The 19,645-nt window shown below is 46.1% G+C and overlaps 2 protein-coding genes across 3 annotated transcripts in view; both read left to right on the plus strand.

The window, feature by feature from the left end:
* Positions 1-6,225: 6,225 nt before the first annotated feature.
* Positions 6,226-6,599, plus strand: LOC123571815 (translation machinery-associated protein 7). The gene has a single exon (XM_045385989.3). The coding sequence runs from the start codon at positions 6,234-6,236 to the stop codon at positions 6,426-6,428; it is 195 nt and encodes a 64-aa protein (XP_045241924.2). The 5' UTR covers positions 6,226-6,233; the 3' UTR covers positions 6,429-6,599.
* Positions 6,600-9,859: 3,260 nt separating this feature from the next.
* Positions 9,860-19,645, plus strand: part of ABHD6 (abhydrolase domain containing 6, acylglycerol lipase) — a 55,207-nt gene continuing 45,421 nt past the window's right edge. For both annotated transcript variants that reach the window (XM_045385988.2, XM_005547474.4), the window contains exon 1: positions 9,860-10,220. The gene's annotated coding sequence lies outside the window, so the exon portion shown is untranslated. The remainder of the gene's footprint in view (positions 10,221-19,645) is intronic.

Here is a 19,645-nt window from a genome sequence, read left to right on the forward strand (position 1 = left end):
CCTCTAGCTGCTTATAAGATTATTTATTTGCTTTTAGTGTTCTGCAGTTTCACTAGGTTTCTTATTATTTACCCTGCTTTAGACACATTGTGCTTCCTGGCTGGGCGAAGTGGCTCATGCCTATCATTCCAGCACTTTGGGAGGCCGAGGCAGGCAGATCGCTTGAGCTCCAGAGTTGGAGACCAGCCTGGGCAACAGGGCGAGACCCAGTCTTTACAAAAAAAATAGCTGGCTGTGGTGGTGTACGCCTGTAGTCCCAGCTACTCGGGAGATCGAGATGGGAGGATCACTTGAGCTTGGGAGGTCAAGGCTGCAGTTAGACATGATTGCACCACTGCACTCCAGCCTCAGTGACAGAGAGAGAGACCCTGTCACAAATAAATAAATAAATAAAGATATGTTGCCCGATAAAGTTCTAATATCCAGAATCTACAAGAAACTCAAACAAATTAGCAAGAAAAAACAAACAATCCCATCAAAAAGTGGGCTAAAGACATGAATAGACAATTCTCAAAAGAAGATATACAAATGGCCAACAAATATATGAAAAAATGTTCAACATCACTAATGATCAGGGAAATGCAAATGAAAACCACAATATCATACCACCTCACTCCTGCAAGAATGACCATAATAAAAAAATTAAAAAATAATAGATGTTGGCATGGATGCGGTGAAAAGGGAACACCTCTACACTGCTGGTGGGAATGTAAACTAGTATAACCACTATGGAAAACAGTGTGGAGATTCCTTAAAGAACTAAAAGTAGAACTACCATTTGATCCAGCAATCCCACTACTGGGTATCTACCTAGAGGAAAAGAAGTCATTATATGAAAAAGATACATGAACATGCATGTTTATAGCAGCACAATTCGCAATTGCAAAAATGTGTAACCAGCCCAAATGCCCATCAATCAATGAGTGGATAAAGAAAATGTGATATATATATACACACACACACACCATAGGATACTACTCAGCCATGAAAAGGAACAAAATAATGGCATTTGCAGCAACCTGGATGGAATTGGAGACCATTATTCTAAGTGAAGTAACTCAGGAATGGAAAACTAAACATCGTATGTTCTCACCGATAAGTGGGAGCTAAGTTATGAGGATCCAAAGACGTAAGAATGACACAATGCACTTTGGGGCCTCAGGGAAAGGGTGGGAAGGGGGTGAGGGATAAAAGACTACACATTGGGTACAGTGTATACTGCTTGAGTGATGCGTGCACCAAAATCTCAGAAACCACCACTAAAGAACTTATTTATGTAGCCAAACACCACCTGTTCCCCAAAAACCTATGGAAATTTAAAAAAAAAGAAAAAGATATGTTGTGCTTCCTTTATCTGTGGAGTCACGTTCTATTTCCTGCCCTAGAAATTCTCAACCATTTCCACCTCAAATATGGCCTCGCCTCCTACTCTCCACCTTTCAGACTAATTAAATATTAAACCTTCTCAGTCTATCCTTCATATTCCATAACGTCTTTTTCATATTTAGTCATGTCATCACTCTGTGCTGAATTCTGGAAAATGTCTTCAGATCTGGCTACCAAATCAATTGTCTCATTAGCTGTATCTTACCTGTTGTTTCACTCATCCTTTGGGTATTGCGTATCCATTCACACTCTTTGATATCTATTCCTTCAACTTCAAAATAGATATTTTATTTTAAAAATGTCTATTTGTTCCTTTAAAAACATGTCTAATTATTTAAGAAATCTACTGTTGTTTACTAATTTTTGTGATTCCACCTTTTATTTGTGCTAACATTACACACATAATTAGTTTATAATTTAATAATTCTATATGCAAATATATAGAATTATAAAATTATATATATTCACATTATAAAATTCTAAATATTTGCACGTATTTCTTTAATATATGCAAATTAAAGAAATTAATGCAAATTAAATACATACATACAAATATATCTTTATATACAAAGAAACTTGGGGACTCTATAAATTGGTTGTTTGCCCTTACTGCTGACCTTCTTCCTCTCTCTCTTTCTCTCTTTCTGTCTCATCGTGACTCATTTCTTTGTGTGTGATGGTGATATTGGTTTTGACTTTATTGTTAAGAATATATTTGTATTTAAGCATAACATACATATAGAAAATTGCACATAAGTATGTAGTTTGAGAAATTTGCACAAGTGAATACACTTGGATAACTACCACCCCAGATAAAGATACAGAATAATTACTGGCACCTCAGATATCTGCCTCAAGCCCCCTTCCAGTCATTTCCCCCCAAAGGCAACCACTTCTAATTTTTAACATCTTAGAGTAGTTGTTCTGTTTTTGAACTTTATCGAGTGATCTCATACAGTATCTGCTCTTTTGTGTCTGGCTTCTTTCACTAAGCTCGTATGTTGTGAATTATGATCTATGAGAATTCTGGTGGTTTACAGAGAGCATCCTTCTTTGTACATGATGGTAGTGAAGGCACGCCAGCATCTGGCACTGCCATAGCTCATTTGAGGGTCCCCACTAAACATGGAGCTTTCAGGTTCAGCTCCACAAAGTTACAGCTGGCCAAGTTTAGTCTCCCAATATTGTTTATGGGTACGATAAACATTTGTTCTCAGGACAACACTGCATTTCACATTTATTTGTTGCTCACTGTCCCCTACTCTTATTTTGATACATGTCAGCCCAACAACATATGAAAAAGTCTATTTTATCCAGAATAGAGATGAGTTGAGAAGGCCGCATCTGGTCTACCATATGCTGAGATACAATTTGGATTTTTTTTTTTTTTTTTTTTTGAGATGAAGTCTTGCTCTGTCGCCAGGCTGGAGTGCAGTGGCACTATCTCGGCTCGCTGCAACCTCCGACTCCCTGGTTCAAGGGATTCTCCCACCTCAGCCTCCCAAGTAGCTGGGATCATAGGCACACACCACCATGTCCAGCTAATTTTTTGTATTTTTAGTAGAGATGGGGTTTCACCATGTTGGCCAGGATGGTCTTGATCTCCTGACCTCGTGATCCACCCACGTCAGCCTCCCAAAGTGCTGGGATTACAGGTGTGAGCCACTGTGCCCAGCCTTCAATTCGGATTTTAAAAGTTTAAAGGTGGGATGGTTAAATTTCACCATAATGTTTTTGGCGTATTCCAAATTATTGTAACAGTTTTGAATCTCAATTTTCTCCCTAGCTTTGTTTAATTTAAAATTTAATGAGAAGTCTGAATTTGTGTTCATCTCAATTAAAAAAAAAATTTTCAAGAAGAAAGAACTAGAACATTTTATTAGAAAATTGCTTCCAGGCAGGACATGGTGGTTCAGGCCTGTAATCCCAGTACTTTGGGAAGCTGAGGGAGGAGGATGGCTTGAGGCAAGCAGCTCAAGACCAGCCTGGGCAACATAATGAGATGAAGGAAAGAAAGAGAGAAAGAGAGAGAGAGAGAAAGAGAGAATGAGAGAGAGAGGAAGGAATGAAGGAAGGAACGAAGGGAGGGAGGGAGGGAGGGAGGGAGGAAGGAAGAAAAAAATTGCTTCCAGTCTCATTTTGTCAGATTAAACAAAATTGGGCCACTGTTGTTTAACCTTCTATGACTCCACCAAACTGTGATATTTCAAAGTCTAAATTACTTCATCTTCTCCATAAACAGATTATAAAATGTTTTGTTCAAAGCCTACTACAGTCAAGATTCTGTATGCAATTTTCTGCAACGGTCTCCAGGTCTATTTATGCTAGTAACTGTGAAACATTATTCCTTTGGTGTGATTATTCACAGTGAACCCAAAAGAGCTCTTGTACTTACCTCTTTTGTTTTAGTTTAACAATCAGATGCAGAACTTTGCTAAAAATCAATACCATACCTCTTGGTCTCGAGATCTGTGTATCAGTCTTTCTCCTTTATTTGAAATGGGGCTCTCACCCATTAAAATCTTCTAGCATAATTTCTCAAAGATCACTGAATATGTTTCTTGAGATCACATTTAAATATCCTTTTAGTATCTTGGGCAGTAATTTCTCTTGATATGGTAATTTGAACTAATTTAAATTTTTGTGTGCTCTTTCTCCATCTTTTCTTCCTATCCTGAGCTCAGTTTCCCTCTTTGTGATATTTTTGCCTGATCAAATCGTTCTCCATGATCAAGATGATGTAAAATAGGAAACTGGTCGTTTGGCTTTCCCTCTGCCATCTGTTAACATTCCATATGCTCCATTCCTTTTGCATTCATCTTTTTTATCCTAATTTGGATTTACATTAACCTTTTCTGTCCTTTTTTTTTTTTTAACTTTTTTTTTTTTGAGACGGAGTCTCGCTCTGTCGCCCAGGCTGGAGTGCAGTGGCGCGATCTCGGCTCACTGCAAGCTCCACCTCCCGGGTTCACGCCATTCTCCTGCCTCAGCCTCCCGAGTAGCTGGGACTACAGGCGCCCACAACCGCGCCTGGCTAATTTTTTTTTTTTTGTATTTTTAGTAGAGACGGGGTTTCACCGTGGTCTCGATCTCCTGACCTTGTGATCCGCCTGCCTCGGCCTCCCAAAGTGCTGGGATTACAGGCGTGAGCCACCGCGCCCGGCAACCTTTTCTGTCTTTAGCAGTGGAGTCCTAATCATTCTGGGTGTTAGTATCCCTCACCTCTTATTAAAGGTCCAGGTTAATCTTTTGGAAATTTTCCATCGCCTTCTGTCTTAGTCCATTTTATGTCGCCATAAAGGAATACTTGAGATTGGGTAATTATTAAGAAATAAGATAAAGCCGGGCATGGTGGCTCACACCTGTAATCCCAACACTTTGTGAGGCCGAGGCAGGAGGATCACCTGAGGTCAGGAGTTTGAGACCAGCCTGGCCAACTGGTAAAACTCTGCCTCTACTAAAAATACAAAAATTAGCTGGGTGTGGTGACATGTGCCTGTAATCCCAGCTACTCAGGAGGCTGAGACAGGAGCATTGCTTGAACCCAGGAGGCATAGGTAGCAGTGAGCCAGGACTGTGCCACTGCACTCCAGCCTGGGCAACAGAGCAAGACTCTGCCAAAAAGAAAGACAGAGAGAGAGAGAGAGAGAGAGGAGGAGAGGAGAGGAGAGGAGAGGAGAGGAGAGGAGAGGAGAGGAGAGGAGAGGAGGGGAGAAAAGGAAGGTTTATTTGGCTCATAATTCTGCTGGCTAGAAGGATCAAGACCATCCATCTGGTGAGGGCCTCAGGATGTTTCCTTTCATAGTGGACGTTGAAGTAGAGTGTGCATGTGTAGAGATCACATGGTAGAAGAGGAAGCAAGAGAGAGAGAGTGGGGAGTTGCCAGGCTATTTTGATATACCCACTAGCTCTCATGGGAAATAATATCGTGAGAACTCATTTACTCACCACCCCTCCCTGTCAGAGAGCATTCATCTATTCATGAGTGATCTGTCCTCGAGACCCAAGCACCTGGCATTAAGCTCCACCTCCAACATTGGGGATCAAATTTCTACATGAGATTTGTGGGGATCAACAAACCATATTCAGACTACAGCATCTTCCCACTTCTCTCCAGGTGCTTGGCAAGCCTGAGCTTATCAGAGTGCTGCAGGTGCAGTGATACTGCTCTCTCAAAGTCCTCCCTTTCCTTCCCATCCAGGACACTCTCTGGCCTAGTGCTATGCTCAACTGGCATTTTCAGCGAATGAATCAATATAGTAGGAATTACAATCTTAGAACTTCCTAATTAGTGAGTCCTTTCTATGATCATATACTACATATGACATGTGTTGACATATGTTGACTTGCTGCCTTATGATATGTTCTTATTACTTAACTCTTGCATGGATGTTCTTTTTTCAGGTGTATATAATTTAGACTGTTCTCCTTAAAGGAAGGAGTAAAATTTTGTCTACCACAGCTTGGGTCCTATGCATAAGTAAATGCTTGTAAACATTTAATTCACAAATAAATGAATAAGCAATATTTTAAGGCATTTGGAAATAAGTATTTTTAGCCTAAAAATGTTATTATTTCATAAAATGCTGGGTACAAGCTTTTTAAGGTGAGATTTTGTTGTATTCTCCTTATTTAATTCCATTACTTGTCATGGCAGCAGGTGGCTGAATGGTTAGAATATAGATTTTGTGCTCAGACACACAAAACTTTGTTTGAATTCTGGCAGTATCACTGACTAGCTGTGTGACCTTGGTGATATGGTTTGAATGTTTGTCCCCTCCAAATCTCATATTGAAATGTGATCCCGGTTTCCAGTGGCAGGGTCTGGGGAAGGGGAGGCAGGCGCCATGTCCGGCCGCGAAGGTGGCAAGAAGAAGCCACTGAAACAGCCTAAGAAGCAGGCCAAGGAGATGGATGAGGAAGATAAGGCTTTCAAGCAGAAACAAAAAGAGGAGCAGAAGAAACTCGAGGAGCTAAAAGCGAAGGCCGCGGGGAAGGGGCCCTTGGCCACAGGTGGAATTAAGAAATCTGGCAAAAAGTAAGCTGTTCCTTGTGCCTGAGGAGATGGTGACCCTTTATTTCATCCTTATTTAAACGTCTATATTGCCTGCCATAACATCTTTTGCCACCTAAAGCTGGAATTAAGTGTTGTCTTGGAGCTGTTGTACATTTAAGAATAAACTTTTGTAAAAAAAAAAAAAAAAGAAAAGAAATGTGATCCCAGTATTGGGGGTGGGCTTAATGGGGGTGTTTGGGTCATGAAGGCAGGTCCCTTGTGAATAGATTAATGCCCTTTGGTGGGGAGGGGTGGTGGGTGAGTGAGTTCTCATTCTATTATTTCCCAGAAGAGCTGGTTGTTAAAAAGAGCCTGGCAGGTGATTGGATCACAGGGGCAGATGCCTCATGAACTCCTGACCTCAGATGATCCTCCTGCCTCAGCCTCCCAAAGTGCTGAGATTATAGGTGTGAGCCACCGTGCCCAGCTTAAACTTATTTCTTAATAATTATCCATCTCAGGTATTCCTGGGGAGATGGAAGTGGAAAAGGAGTTCACAACTCTGTGAGTTGAGAGTTGCCTAAATAAATAAACGTATCCACATATATAATGTGCTACAGGGGTGTGGACAATGGAAAAATTAATTTTGCCTGGATAGTCAGGTAAGGCTGCTAGGAGGCAGTGATGTTGGAGTTCCAGATTGGGCAGAGGGCTCAGTGGTTGGCTCAGAGTTGTCACACAGCAAATGCCTGAGGAATAGATGGTACGAATGACTCATAAGCTCAGGGGCGCTGCCCAACTGGTGTCTGTGTACACATGGTATCTGTGTTTTTCACTTTTCTCCTACACACATTTCCATGTGCTGACATGGCTTTTGTGTGATTCCATCATAGCTTGTGTGTGATTCCCTGATTAAATAGCTTCTAATATTTTATTATTATAAATAGACTCTAAGTCCTTGAGGGCAAGAAGTGTGTCTCTGTTCATCCAGACAGTACCTAGTATATAGTAGGTTCTCAGTAATGTTTGATATATAAATGAATGAGTGAACTCTTTTGACTGCTGGCCCTGCCATGTGCTGGCTGTGGGATCTTGAGTGAGTTCATTAACCCCTCTGCACCTCGGTGTGTCTGTAAAGTGGGTTAGTATATCTCACAGGTGAGCATATTTCACTACGTATTGTGAGGACTAAGTGATTTGATGCCCTGTGGCTGAAGGTAGTAGGTGCGCATTAAATAATGGCACCCTTCAGCTCTGATAGCTGTGCTGCTGCATGTGGGAGACATGTACAGGCTTCATGGCAGAGTGAATCCTGGAGCGTTCCGCTGCAACTGCTGGCAGAAGAAAGGTTTCAAAACTCTTTCTTAATGCCAGGGTGAGACCTGTCCACTGATAAGGAGTTTCTATTTGGGATGACTAAAGGCACCATCTGGAAAGTACCAGGCCCCTGGGACTGCTCCCTGGCCTCCTACCTAGGCCCTGATTCCTCAGTGACAGCACTCAGGGGCATCACCGACTCAGGGAGGGGCCGGAGTTGAGTTCCCTTATCTCCTCTTGCCGCCTTCACTGTAAAACTGGAGCTAATAAGGCTTCTCTCCTGTCAGTCATCCAGTGGAGTGGAGATAAGTCACCCAGAATGTGAATCCCACGTGGGGCTCAAAAAGGTGTTTCTAAATATAAAACTCTGAGGGGAAAAAAACCCTCAGGATATAGAAATTCCAGACCCCCAGGGTCACGGGCTGTGAGTTAAATAAAAAACCCACCAAACTGATGAACTACCCATTTTTAAGGTTTTGGAGAGGGAAAATGAAAAGACTAAAGAGCAATTGTTTTAAACTTTATACCAGGTAAAGTGTATTGATGGCTTCTAGGCTGGGGCCTTCCATCAATTTCATTGTCTATTTAGTTGTTCATCCGCTGGACTCCTGTTTTGGTGAATGTTCCTGAGCCCAAGATGCTAATCCAATAGGCAGCCAGTAGTGACTGAAGGACATTTAATCCCCACAATTCGTGCTACCTCTATGGACCTGTTCTGGGGATGTTTGTGGACTGCTGGCTTGGAAAGGTTCTGCTTCGGCCATGAGGAGAGATAAAGCCAGAGAGATGGGACTGAGCAACCCACTCTTTGGTGAGTAAATTGCCACTGAAATTCGGGGGCCATTCCCTGAAGTGAATCACATGCAGTCCTTGAAGTCTGAGTGATAAGGCAGCCAACAATTTAAAGGAAAATGTTCCAGCCCAAGTCAGGGGGACTGTCCCAAACTCCAGATGAATTCCAGCTGCCCTGCAGAGCAGGGTTTACAGGCATGGGGCTCACTAGTGGCTTCAGAGATGCCCTTTTGCCACATCTCTGGGATTTCTTGACCGTGTCCTATTCTTAAAACCAAGAACCTGCCCCACTCAGCCAGGCTCCACCAGCGTTGAGGCCTTGGCAGGCTGAGGCCCAAAGGCTGCCTTTGTGGTGGATTTAAACGGCCAAGGGAATCCTGCTGGGCCCTGGCCCCTTAATGTCTGGAATGGCAGGCAGACAAGCAGGCCAAGCACTCAGTGCAGCAGGAAGACCTGGGTGCCACTGAGGCCCCTAACAGGTGTAGTAAATATCTGTTAAATGAACGAATATATGTTTTGATGAAAGAAGCCCACAGTGCAGTATGAGCCCAAAGAGGGCTTACTGAAGGCTTCCTACAGGAAGTGGCAGCTAAACTAAGACATAAAAAACAGGGAAGAGTAGCCAGGCCAAGCTGGGGTTTAACTGTCCCTAAAAGAAAGAAATGACCATAGCAGGGGTTTAACTAGAGGTGTCCAAAGGCCTTTCCAGAAGCCCATTTCTCCCGCATAGCTTTGGAGTCAGACGATCCTGAGTTGGAATCCCCAGTTCTGTCCTTACAGACTGACGTCCCGCACTACCCGACGCCGGCAACTGTCTCCAAGCACCCGAAAGCCAGGGGGGGAGCCGAGCGCCTACGGTGTTCATTGGGGTGGAATCCTCGCAGTGTCTAGAGGATCTGGGGGCTCCTGCGCCCCCATTTCTTCCATTTCCTAGACTATCCAGGGCAAGTCCCTCACCTCCCTGAGCATCGGTATCTTCTGAGAAAAGAAGCCGACCCCAGTGCCTACCTCATAGGATTACGTGAGACAACCGATGTCAAGCAGTGTTGCTTTGCTGCCTGAGAACCCCCGCCTGTCCCTTTCTCTCTGATGCCTTTCGGGGCAGAGATCCAGAGACCCTGTCTGAGTCACTTTGGCGAGTTTAACGCCCAGCCGCGCCAGGCACACAGTAGGTGCTCCATAAGTGAAACAGTGCCGGGAAGAATTCGGGCCGGGGATGTGGAACTGTGTGTGGCTCTGCGGGCTCAGAGGCCCTCCCGGAGCCCCGCCACCGTGTGCGCTCGGGGGCGGGGCGCCGGGGGCGGGACCGGGAGCTCGGGCTCCACCCCCAGTACCTCGTTAAGCGATCCTGCTCTTGCCCTGGCTTTCGGGTGCTAGGAGACAGCTGCCGGCGTCGGGTTGTGCGGAACGCTGACTGTATCCTCCGGATTTAACTCTGTGAGCCCGCGCGCGGAGGAGCTGGGGATAAGCGCCCCGGAAGCGCCCCGGAGCCCCTAAACAGAGCGCGGCCGCTGGGGGACAGCGCGCGGCGCCGGGGCCGCGCCGGGCCGACTTTTCTGTCGGAGGACGCGAACCGGCACGCTGCGCCTTTAAGGAGTCCAGCTGGGCTGGGCGCCCGAGCTGGGAGCGGCGCGGGTAGGAGCGCCGCGGCAGGTCCGAGTCCGGGGCTAGAGACCGAGGACCGGGGTCCAGGCCCGGCGGCGGGACCCAGGCGGCTGAGGCCGGTCAGGTGAGCGGGGGCGGGCGGATGGGCGGTGGTGCGCCCCTAGGGGGATAGGGCGCCTTGATGGCCCCGTGACCTCTCCCCCAGTGCCTCCTGGCAGCGGCGCATCGGGTGGAAAGAGTCGGGGATCTGCACCTGCCTTTCCACTCTGCTCCCCGCGCGGACGCTGCCCCCACCTCCCGCTGCCTGGATAGGTTTGAGATACCCGAACCCCGGCGCCCCACGTCCGGGGTTCAGGCTGCCAGCCTCTTGAAGCCGGGGGACACAGTGAGGACGGGTCGGGACCTGCACCCTCTTTCTACTCCGCCTCCCCTCCCCCTGCGCCCGCAGCAGCCCTTAGGCGCCCCTCGCAGTGCTGAGAGGATTTTGGGGCTCCTGCAGCCCCGTTTCCCCCATTTCCTGGAGAAGGACTGCAGCTCGCCCTCCCAGACAGCATCTTGCTCCGTGTCACGCGCCGCCTCCGCGCCGCCCCCCAGATCTCTCTCCGCTAATACTCCCCTCCCCGAGCAGCCTTTCAGTTTCCCTTTCCCCAGCCTACCCCGGCTCCCGTGCCCTTGCGCCCTCTCCTTGTCGAAACCCTTGAGTCAGGGTGCTGTCCAGCCAGGTACTCGCCGGCAACCTGCTGTCCCCCGCCTACGGCGACACGGGCTTCCCCTCTGCCTTAGAAATGCGGATTGTGTAACGCCGGCTGCAGGGCAGTGCACGTGCAGGGTTTGCACCCCTGAGCCCACAGCGAGACCGGCTGACATAGTGAGGCATGGGGGAGTGGGGGAGGAAGAGGATGCCAGAGGGTCTAGATACTGTGCATGCAGGGAATATGTATTTTGAGCCTTTTGTGTGCTCCAGGAGCTGGGTGGTTAAGAAGAGGAAATAAAGGGGAGGTCTTACTCCAGCTGGGACCTGGAAGCCCGCATTTATCTCACCACCCCACTCCCCGCTGCTCCTGCCTGCTCAGAAATCCCTAGTGGCTCCACCTGGCTAAGAGTTTAAAATAGTTTGTAATGAATAAGAGCTGACATAGAATAAGCAAATATTGTGTGCCAGACCTTGTCCTAAGCCCCTTAAAAGAATTACCTGCCATAGTTTCCCCAACGGCCCCTTGAGGTAGGTACCACCGCTGTGCCCATTCCTGAGAGTAGGAATATGAGGCTTCCAGAGGTGGTCCCTTCCCAGGACACGAAGTGACTCTGGCCTCAGAATCACCCCCCTCCCCCCAACCTCCCCCACCCGGCCTCGAACCACTAGACTTTTTACCCAGTTTCAACAAATTCTTATCAAGAACATTGTTATAATATAGGAAATTATAAATAAGAGAAATTAATCACCTGTGTTTCCAGCACCAATTTATTTTTCTAAAATTTCGTTCTCAGACTAGCAAGGGCCGCTCAGCTTCTGGTAACAGTACCCACTTTAGAGGGTAGTGGCAATATTTAGATAAAATAATGCACAGGGCCCAGCATGTGTTAAGCACTCAGAAAGCAGCAGCTGTTATTATGAAGAGTGGTAATTGACCATTACCTTGAATTACTGGAAAAAAATCATTAATAAATGGCTCACACTGACTCTGCAGAAGTTAACCATTTTTTGTGCTCAGAAAGGCCTATGAGACTTTCTCCAACTCTATTTTCATCTTTTTATTATTTTTATTATTTTGCATTTTTCGACACATTCTGTGGCTTTCTTCAACTCTAAATTACCCATTGTCTTTGTAGTTAGAGACAGAATTGCCCTTCTGTTTTTTTTTTTTTTTAGCTTTTAAAATGTGTGACCTTTGAGTTCTGTGAGCATCTGCAAACCTAGAGTAAAAGATGGGAATGCAGTTTGTGCAACTGGGAAGTAATTCTGAAACTTGATGTGAGAAAAACCTTGTCCTTAGAGGTGATCCTGGTTTGCAGTATGTGTTGGGTGAGGTCTATCCTGGGGGCAAGAGGTTAGACTCAAAGATTATCTTTGGGTTTAGAGGGAAGAGAGGCAAGCATGAGTGTTTTGACTGGGTGTTGTGGGCTCACACCTCAAAGTGGCCAGCACTTTGAGAGGCCAAGGCAAGAGGATAACCTGAACCCAGGAGTTCAAGACTAGCCTGGGCAACATGGCGAAACCCCATCTCTACCAAAAAAAAAAAAAAAAAATTACCTGGGAGTGGTGTTGCGCACCTATAGTCCCAGCTACTTGGGAGCCTGAGGTGGGAGGATTGCTTGAGCCTGGGAGGTCGAGGTTGCAGTGAGCTGAGATTGCGCCACTGCACTCCAGCCTAGGTGACAAAGTAAGACCCAGTCTCAGAAAATAAAAAAATAAATAAAGGATGAGTGTTTATCCTAGTAGGCTAGCAGGCAGCTAAGAGTGGAAATCAGCTTCACTATGTCATATTCTTTAAAAAAAAGTTTATTTTTTAGAGATGAAGTCTCACTATGTTTCCTACTCAAGCTGGCCTGGAACTCTTGGGCTCAAGTGATTCTCCCACCTCAGCCTCCCAAGTAGCTGGGACTACAAGTGTGCACCACCACACCCGGCACACTATGTCATACTTTTTATGAAACTCCTGGTGATTTTGGTGATTAGATCAATTATTACTGTGATGAGTGTTCAAAAGAAAAGAGGCAAGGACATCCCCCATCAAAGCTAAGTGTTTGGAGGATGCCGGGAAGCTAGTTCTGCAAGTTGAAAAAAAAAAATCATTAAAAAATTATTCGTATTTGAGTCTTAAATTTTTTTTTTTTTTTTTTTTTTTTAGAGACAGAGTCTCACTCTGTTACCCATGCTGGAGTGCAGTGGAGCAATCATAGCTCACTGTAACTTTAAACACCCGGGCTCAAGCAATCCTGCTACCTCAGCCTCCTAAGTAACTAGGGCTACAGGTGTGCACCACCAAAGCTGGGTAATTTATTTATTTATTTATTTATTTTTAGATGAGTCTCGCTCTGTCGCCCAGGCTGGAGTACAGTGGTGTGATCTCAGCTCACCGCAACCTCCACCTCCCGGGTTCAAGCGATTCTCCTGCCCCAGCCTCCCGAGGAACTGGGATTATAGGCACGCACCAGCACGCCTGGCTAATTTTGTATTTTTAATAGAGACGGGGGTTTCTCCATGTTTGTCAGGCTGGTCTCGAACTCCTGACCTCAGGTGATCCGCCCCCCTTGACCTCCCAAAGTGCTGGGATTGCAGATGTGAGCCACCGTGCCCGGCCAAACCTGGGTAAGTTTTAAATTTTTTTGTTGTCGGTTGTCACAACTTGTAGGTAATATCAAGTGAATAGAGGCCAGGGATGCTGCTAAATGTCCTACAATGCACAGGACAGTGCCACAACAAAGAATTATATGGCCTCCAATGTCACTTGTGCCACAGTTGAGAAACTGAAACCGGACATGATTTTCACAACATTAAAGTGCTTTCTGACCTTGCATGTAGTTGCCTCTTCCAAGAAGATCAAGGTATTCTCCTAAACCAGACTCTTAGAAACCCTCTGGATCCTATTTGATGCTTCCCAATCCTAGAGGCCACGTAGGGTGTTGCTGCCTGTGGTTGGATGGGTTTGGGGTCTGTCATGAGCTTTTGTGCGACTCGCTGGTACTGTGCCAAGGAAACTGCTGATTCAGGGGAGCAGGACAGCACTCAGGAGGTATGGGCAGAGGTTCTTACACTGCTGCGGGTTGGGATCCTCTTCTTTTTAAGTAATACATTAACAGCAACCTTTTCTCTGAGGCATTTTTCCAGAAGCTGTGGCTGTTTGGCTGTTGGCATTGGGTGTTTGCCTTGTGATATATCCAGAAAAGGATTCAGACCTTACATATGATGAAGTCTGGGGATGGGACTGGATTCTGAGAGTATAAAGATGGCAATGCAGACCCTGCCCAGAGACTACTTAGGCATCTCCATAGGCCTGAGCAGTGGCCATGCAGGGTGGTGGAGGTATGGCAGGGCTGCCTAACTGCCTGTGAAGTCAGGCAAGATCCCAGCAGTGCAGAGTGACTGCTTAATATCTGCCTGTCACTGCTTTGAACCGTTTCCTTGCATCATCCCATTTCATCCTCACACTGAGGTAGAATTCTAAGAGGTTAGGTCCCTTGCTACAGTCACATGGCAAGCATGTAACCAGAACAGAGTCACAGTGGTCAGTGGCAGAGCAGAAATTTGAACCCAGGTTGTTGAGCTGCAAAACTGAACTGTCAGAGGAGCATTTATAGAGAGGGGCAGGGCTTTAATAACCAAGACTTTTAGGATGGGCTGCAGCTCGCCAGGCAAGAGGGAGAATAGGTGTGCTGGGGAGAGGGGAGCAGGTGTGCCAAAGTCCTGGAGGTGTGGGAGAGCACGGTGTGTCTGGGGATTACAGATCGTTATGGGAAGGGATGGCGGGCAGGTGATAGGCAGTGATAGAAGAAGATGACTCTTGAGAGATGGGCAGGCACCAAATCCTAAGTGCCTTCAACATCATGCTGAGAGCCACTGCCAGCCACTGGTGAATTAGTAGAGAGGAAGAGAAAGCTGTGTAACATTGAGCAGCTTGCTTAACTTCTCTAGGACCCAGCTGCCCATCCAAACTAAAACTTCTAAAACTATACTGCTCTGATGAATGTTTCTTTCATTGGTGGCCGTATGAGCAGAGTGAAGGAATGGCCTGTGTTGACACTGGTAGGGCAGCCCTGTTGATTCATGACTTCTCCCCCTAAGTCTGTGTGATGGGTGCAGGCAGTGGTTTCTTATCAGTCAGCAGTTGGTTCTGTTTTGGCTTTCCAGCTTATCATTTGGCATTGACCAAGTCCGCCAAGGGCAAGGCACAATGGATACTAAGTATTGTGACAGAGGCAAAGATGTGGTCAAACTTCTTTTTGAGGGGCTTGCAGCGTAGTGGAGAGTCCAGCCAGTGTTTTCATCGCAAGATACAAATCACAAGTGTCTTGAGAAGGAAGTATTCATACCAAATATTCTGGGGCATGGAGGATGAAACAAAGGTTACTGGGGGATTGAGGAAAGGCTAAGTGAAGGAGATAACTTCTAGCTCCACCGGAAAGATTTTTTAAAGGATAACGGGGTAAACAGAGGATGTCTTAATGTCTTACAGGTAGAGAGAGTGGAGAAAATAGAGAAAAAAACCCAGAAAGCCAGTGCAGGCATAGTCATAAGGGAGTCAGATTATTAAGTGTATCTAGCATCTGATTCTCCACAGTTTCCATATTGTGGATGGGAAGCAAAAGTTTTCTTTTCTTTTTTTTTTTTTTTTTTTTTTTGAGACAGAGTCTCATTCTGTTGCCCAGGCTGGAGTGCAGTGGCGCGAACTCGGCTCACTGCAGCCTCTGCCTCTCGAGTTCAAGGGATTCTCATGCCTCAGCCTCCTTAGTAGCTGGGACTACAGGTGTGTGCCACCATGCCTGGCTAATTTTTTTGTATTTTTAGTTAGAGACAGGATTTCACCATATTGGCCAGGCTAGTCTCGAACCTCAAGTGATCCACCTGCCTCAGCCTCCCAAAGTGCTGGGATTACAGGCGTGAGCCACTGCGCCTGACTGGGAAGCAGAAGTTTTCATAACAGGAAAATACTCATTAATGGACTAGCCATGTGCAAAATTAGGTCCTACTTCATCATCTCTCCCTCTGTTTTCAACCTTGATGGTCAGTTAGGCTCCAGGAGCATCCATATTTTGACTCTGGGTCTCTCTCTGGTCGTCATATGTTTAATGGAAAGTAAAATTGCAACTCTTAAGAGAGGCAATATCTCATGAAATCAAAGCCAGTGATGTTGGAGAACTGCTTGGATGACGTGTCAAAGCAATAATAGGATCTGGCAATGTGAGATCTGCCAACAATTGATGAAGAGAAGGGATGAACACTCCTTTAGGGGAGAGACTTGAAAATCAAAGAATTGAGAGGCCCTCGAGAAATCAGTGAGGCCCTAAGATATTTTTGCAAAAATGGCTTATGATAGCACAGTGATGACCAAATGTTAATTGGAAAGACTTATACTGTAAAACAGTTTACACGAGATCAAGTCTTTGTTCTAAGAATTCGCACAGGGCTGAGCATGGTGGCTCGCACCTATAATCCCAGCACTTTGGGAGGGCAAGGCAAGAAGATTCTTGAGGCCAGGGGTTCGAGAACAGCCTGGGTAACATAGAGAGACCCCATCTCTACAAAAAGTGAAAAATTAGCTGGGCATGGTGGTGCATGCCTGTGGTCCCAGCTACTCATGAGGCTGAGGTGGAAGGATCACTTGGGCCCAGGAGGTCGAGGCTGCAGTGCGCTACTGCAATCTAACCTGGGCAACAGAGCAAGACACTGTCCCAAATTAAAAAAAAAAAGCACACAAGTGTAATTATAACCTAAATTTTGCTTAGTATTTACTATTGCTTTTAAAATAGATAGATTTGATTTTTGTTTTATTTGGATAAAGTACTAAACAAAACTGTATTTTACTCTTAGCTATGAAATTCTGAGTGTGGCTTTACCATATATCCTTTTTTCTGGTGTTCATCTTCTTGGGCTACTGAGGTCTCCGGAGAGGAGATTCTGGCTAGAAAGAAGATGTGGATCAGCTCACAAGGACCCTGAATGCTAGACTTTGTGCTGGGAGTGGGAAGTCTTGTCCTGCTAAAGTCTGCCAGTGTTTATTAACAGGGCTCCTTTTCTTGTTTAACATCAACTTTGTTCCTGCAGTTAGAAAGTACCGTAGACCAACTTCATCTCCTTTTTTTTGTTTGTGTTTTGAGACGGAGTCTCGCTCTGTCACCCAGGCTAGAGTGCAATGGCTCCATCTCAGCTCATCGCAGCCTCTGCCTCCCAGGTTCAAGTGATTCTCCTGCCTCAACCTCCTGAGTAGCTGAGATTACAGGTGCCCGCCCCCACACCTGGCTAATTGTGTATTTTTAGTAGAGACAGGATTTCACCATGTTGGCCAGGCTGGTCTTGAGCTCCTAACCTTAGGTAATTCACCCAGCTGGGCCTCCCAAAGTGCTGGGATTACAGCCATGAGCCACTGCACCTGGCCACTTCACCTCCTTTAGAAAGGCAAAACCCCAGGCTGGGCACGGTGGCTCACGCCTATAATCCCAGCACTTTGGGAGGCCAAGGCAGGTGGATCATTTGAGGCCAGGAGTTTGAGGCCAGCCTGGCTAACATGGCAAAACCCTGTCTCTACTAAAAATACAAAAATTAGCCAGGCGTGGTGGTGCATGCCTGTAGTCCCAGCTACTTGGAGAGGAGGAGGCATGAGAATTGTTTGAACCCTGGAAGCAGAGGTTGCAGTGAGCTGAGATGGTGCCACTGCACTGTAGCCCGGGCACCAGAGGGAGACCCTGTCTTGGAAGGAGGGAAGGAAGGAAGGAAGGAAGGAAGGAAGGGAGGGAGGGAAGGAGGGAGGGAGGGAGGGGCAAAAGCATCTTTGACCTCCCTGCTTTTCCTCTTATTTAAAAGTACAAGTTTGGCCAACAGAGAATGTTTTGGGTGCTGAGGTTCTATTTTTGCTGTCTGCTATATAGCACACCAATAGAGAGCTATTTTAATTCCTTTCAGCCATGTGGCAAATAGTCACGTACATGATGCTCTTTCTAGCACTTTACCGTTGAGGGGTGACCTGGCTGATGACAGTACATGTGTTCATGCTAATTCAGTGAGAAATGTTCAGATCAAAGCCTGTTGTGGGCTCCACTAGAGCCTGAAGACTTTGGGCTCCTTGAAGGTAAAGGGTCAAGTGGCTTTTGGCTCCTGTTTTATCCAGCAGGAGACTGGCTTGTATTTCTGTAGGGTTGTCTTGTTTTAAACATGTTTTCAAGCAGGCGGTTATTCCAGACTATCACCACAGCCTACATCTTGACCAAAGAGGCTGATGTTGCTAGGTCAGTGCATGTGTGACATGTTTCATTGCCTTGCTTCTTGGCCAGTGTGATTTGTTAAAAGCTGTACCACAGGATACACAACCCCCCTGCCTTCCAGCTGAGCCTCAGACTGATCTGCCTGCCTGTCCCCCCTCTGCCTGTCACTTCTCTAGAGGATCAGGTAGCACTGCTTTCTGGTTCTCTCTGATCCTCCACCCACAGGACAAGCCTCACTGGACTGACTTCTCTTTCCCACGGTGCTGCCCAGGTGGCCAAAGCAGGGAGGGACTGTGGGCTAGACTGAGAACCCCCATGAGGAACCAGTTGTCAGAGTTTTGGTGCAAAGCAAGAGAGAGTGAACCATCTAACCAGTACCTCTCCCAGAACCACAAAGGAGATAAGAATTTGTGGTTTATGGATGGTCATGTGTTTCCAGGATAGAATGATAAGAACGTTTATCATTAGAAAAATTTAAATTCCTATCTTCTATCTTAGACTACTGGACTTTGAGTCTTAAGGACTAAAGTTCCTGCCATGCAGGCATAACTTCTGGACAGTCACGTAGGCAGTAGTCCCCCAGTCATTGAATCATTGAATGTTAATAGAGTGGGCTGCTAGGCTGCGTAGCATGTGTGGAGATGGAGGGAGTTTCATCCTCCATCCTTCCAGCATTCACATTTGTATTTCTTCCCTCATAATGCAAAACAGTTAATATTTGGTTGCTGTCTCTAATGGGCTTTTTTTTTTTTTTTTTTTTTTGAGACAGAGTCTTACTGTGTCACCCAGGCTGGAGTGCAGTGGCCTGATCTTGGCTCACTGCAACCTCCGCCTCCCAGGTTCAAGGGATTCTAGCTGGGACTACAGGCATGTACCACCACACCCGACTAATTTTTGTATTTTTAACAGAGATGGGGTCTTGCTACGTTGCCCAGGCTTGTCTCGAACTCCTGGGCTCAAAGTGATCCTCCTGCTTCAGCCTCCCAAAGTGCTGGGATTACAAGGGTGCGCTACGGTGCCTGGCCTCTTGAACTAGTGTAGAGTCTGGGACTGGCCAGTAGAACTTTTGTGATAAGGGAAATGTTCTATATTTCTGCTGTCCAATATGATAACCACAAACTAGTGGCTACTGAGCATTTGACATGTGGCTAGTGCAGCTGAGGATCTGAATTTTAAATTTTCTTTAATTTCAATTTAATTTTAAGCAGCCACATGTGACTAGTGGCTACCATACTGAACAATACAGATGGACTACTTTATTTGAGGAGTTTATATTGTAGTATTTTTGTTTGTTTGTTTGTTTGTTTTTGAGACAGTCTCGCTCTGTCATCCAGGCTAGAGTACAATGGCACAGTCATGGCTCATTGCAACCTCCACCTCCCAGTCAAGCGATCCTCGTGCCTCAGCCTCCTGAGTTGCTGGGTCTACAGGCACACAGCACCACACCTGGCTAATTTTTGTATTTCTAGTAGAGTTGGGGTTTCACTGTGTTGGCCAGACTGGTCTCGAACTCCTGGCCTCAAGTGATCCGCCCGCCTTGGCCTCCCACAGTGCTGGGATTACAGGCGTGAGCCACAATGCCCAGCCTATATTGTAGTTTTTCATTAAATATGCACATAGTAGCACTTCAAA

Source organism: Macaca fascicularis, chromosome 2 (assembly GCF_037993035.2).
Source record: "Macaca fascicularis isolate 582-1 chromosome 2, T2T-MFA8v1.1".
NCBI lineage: Eukaryota > Metazoa > Chordata > Mammalia > Primates > Cercopithecidae > Macaca > Macaca fascicularis.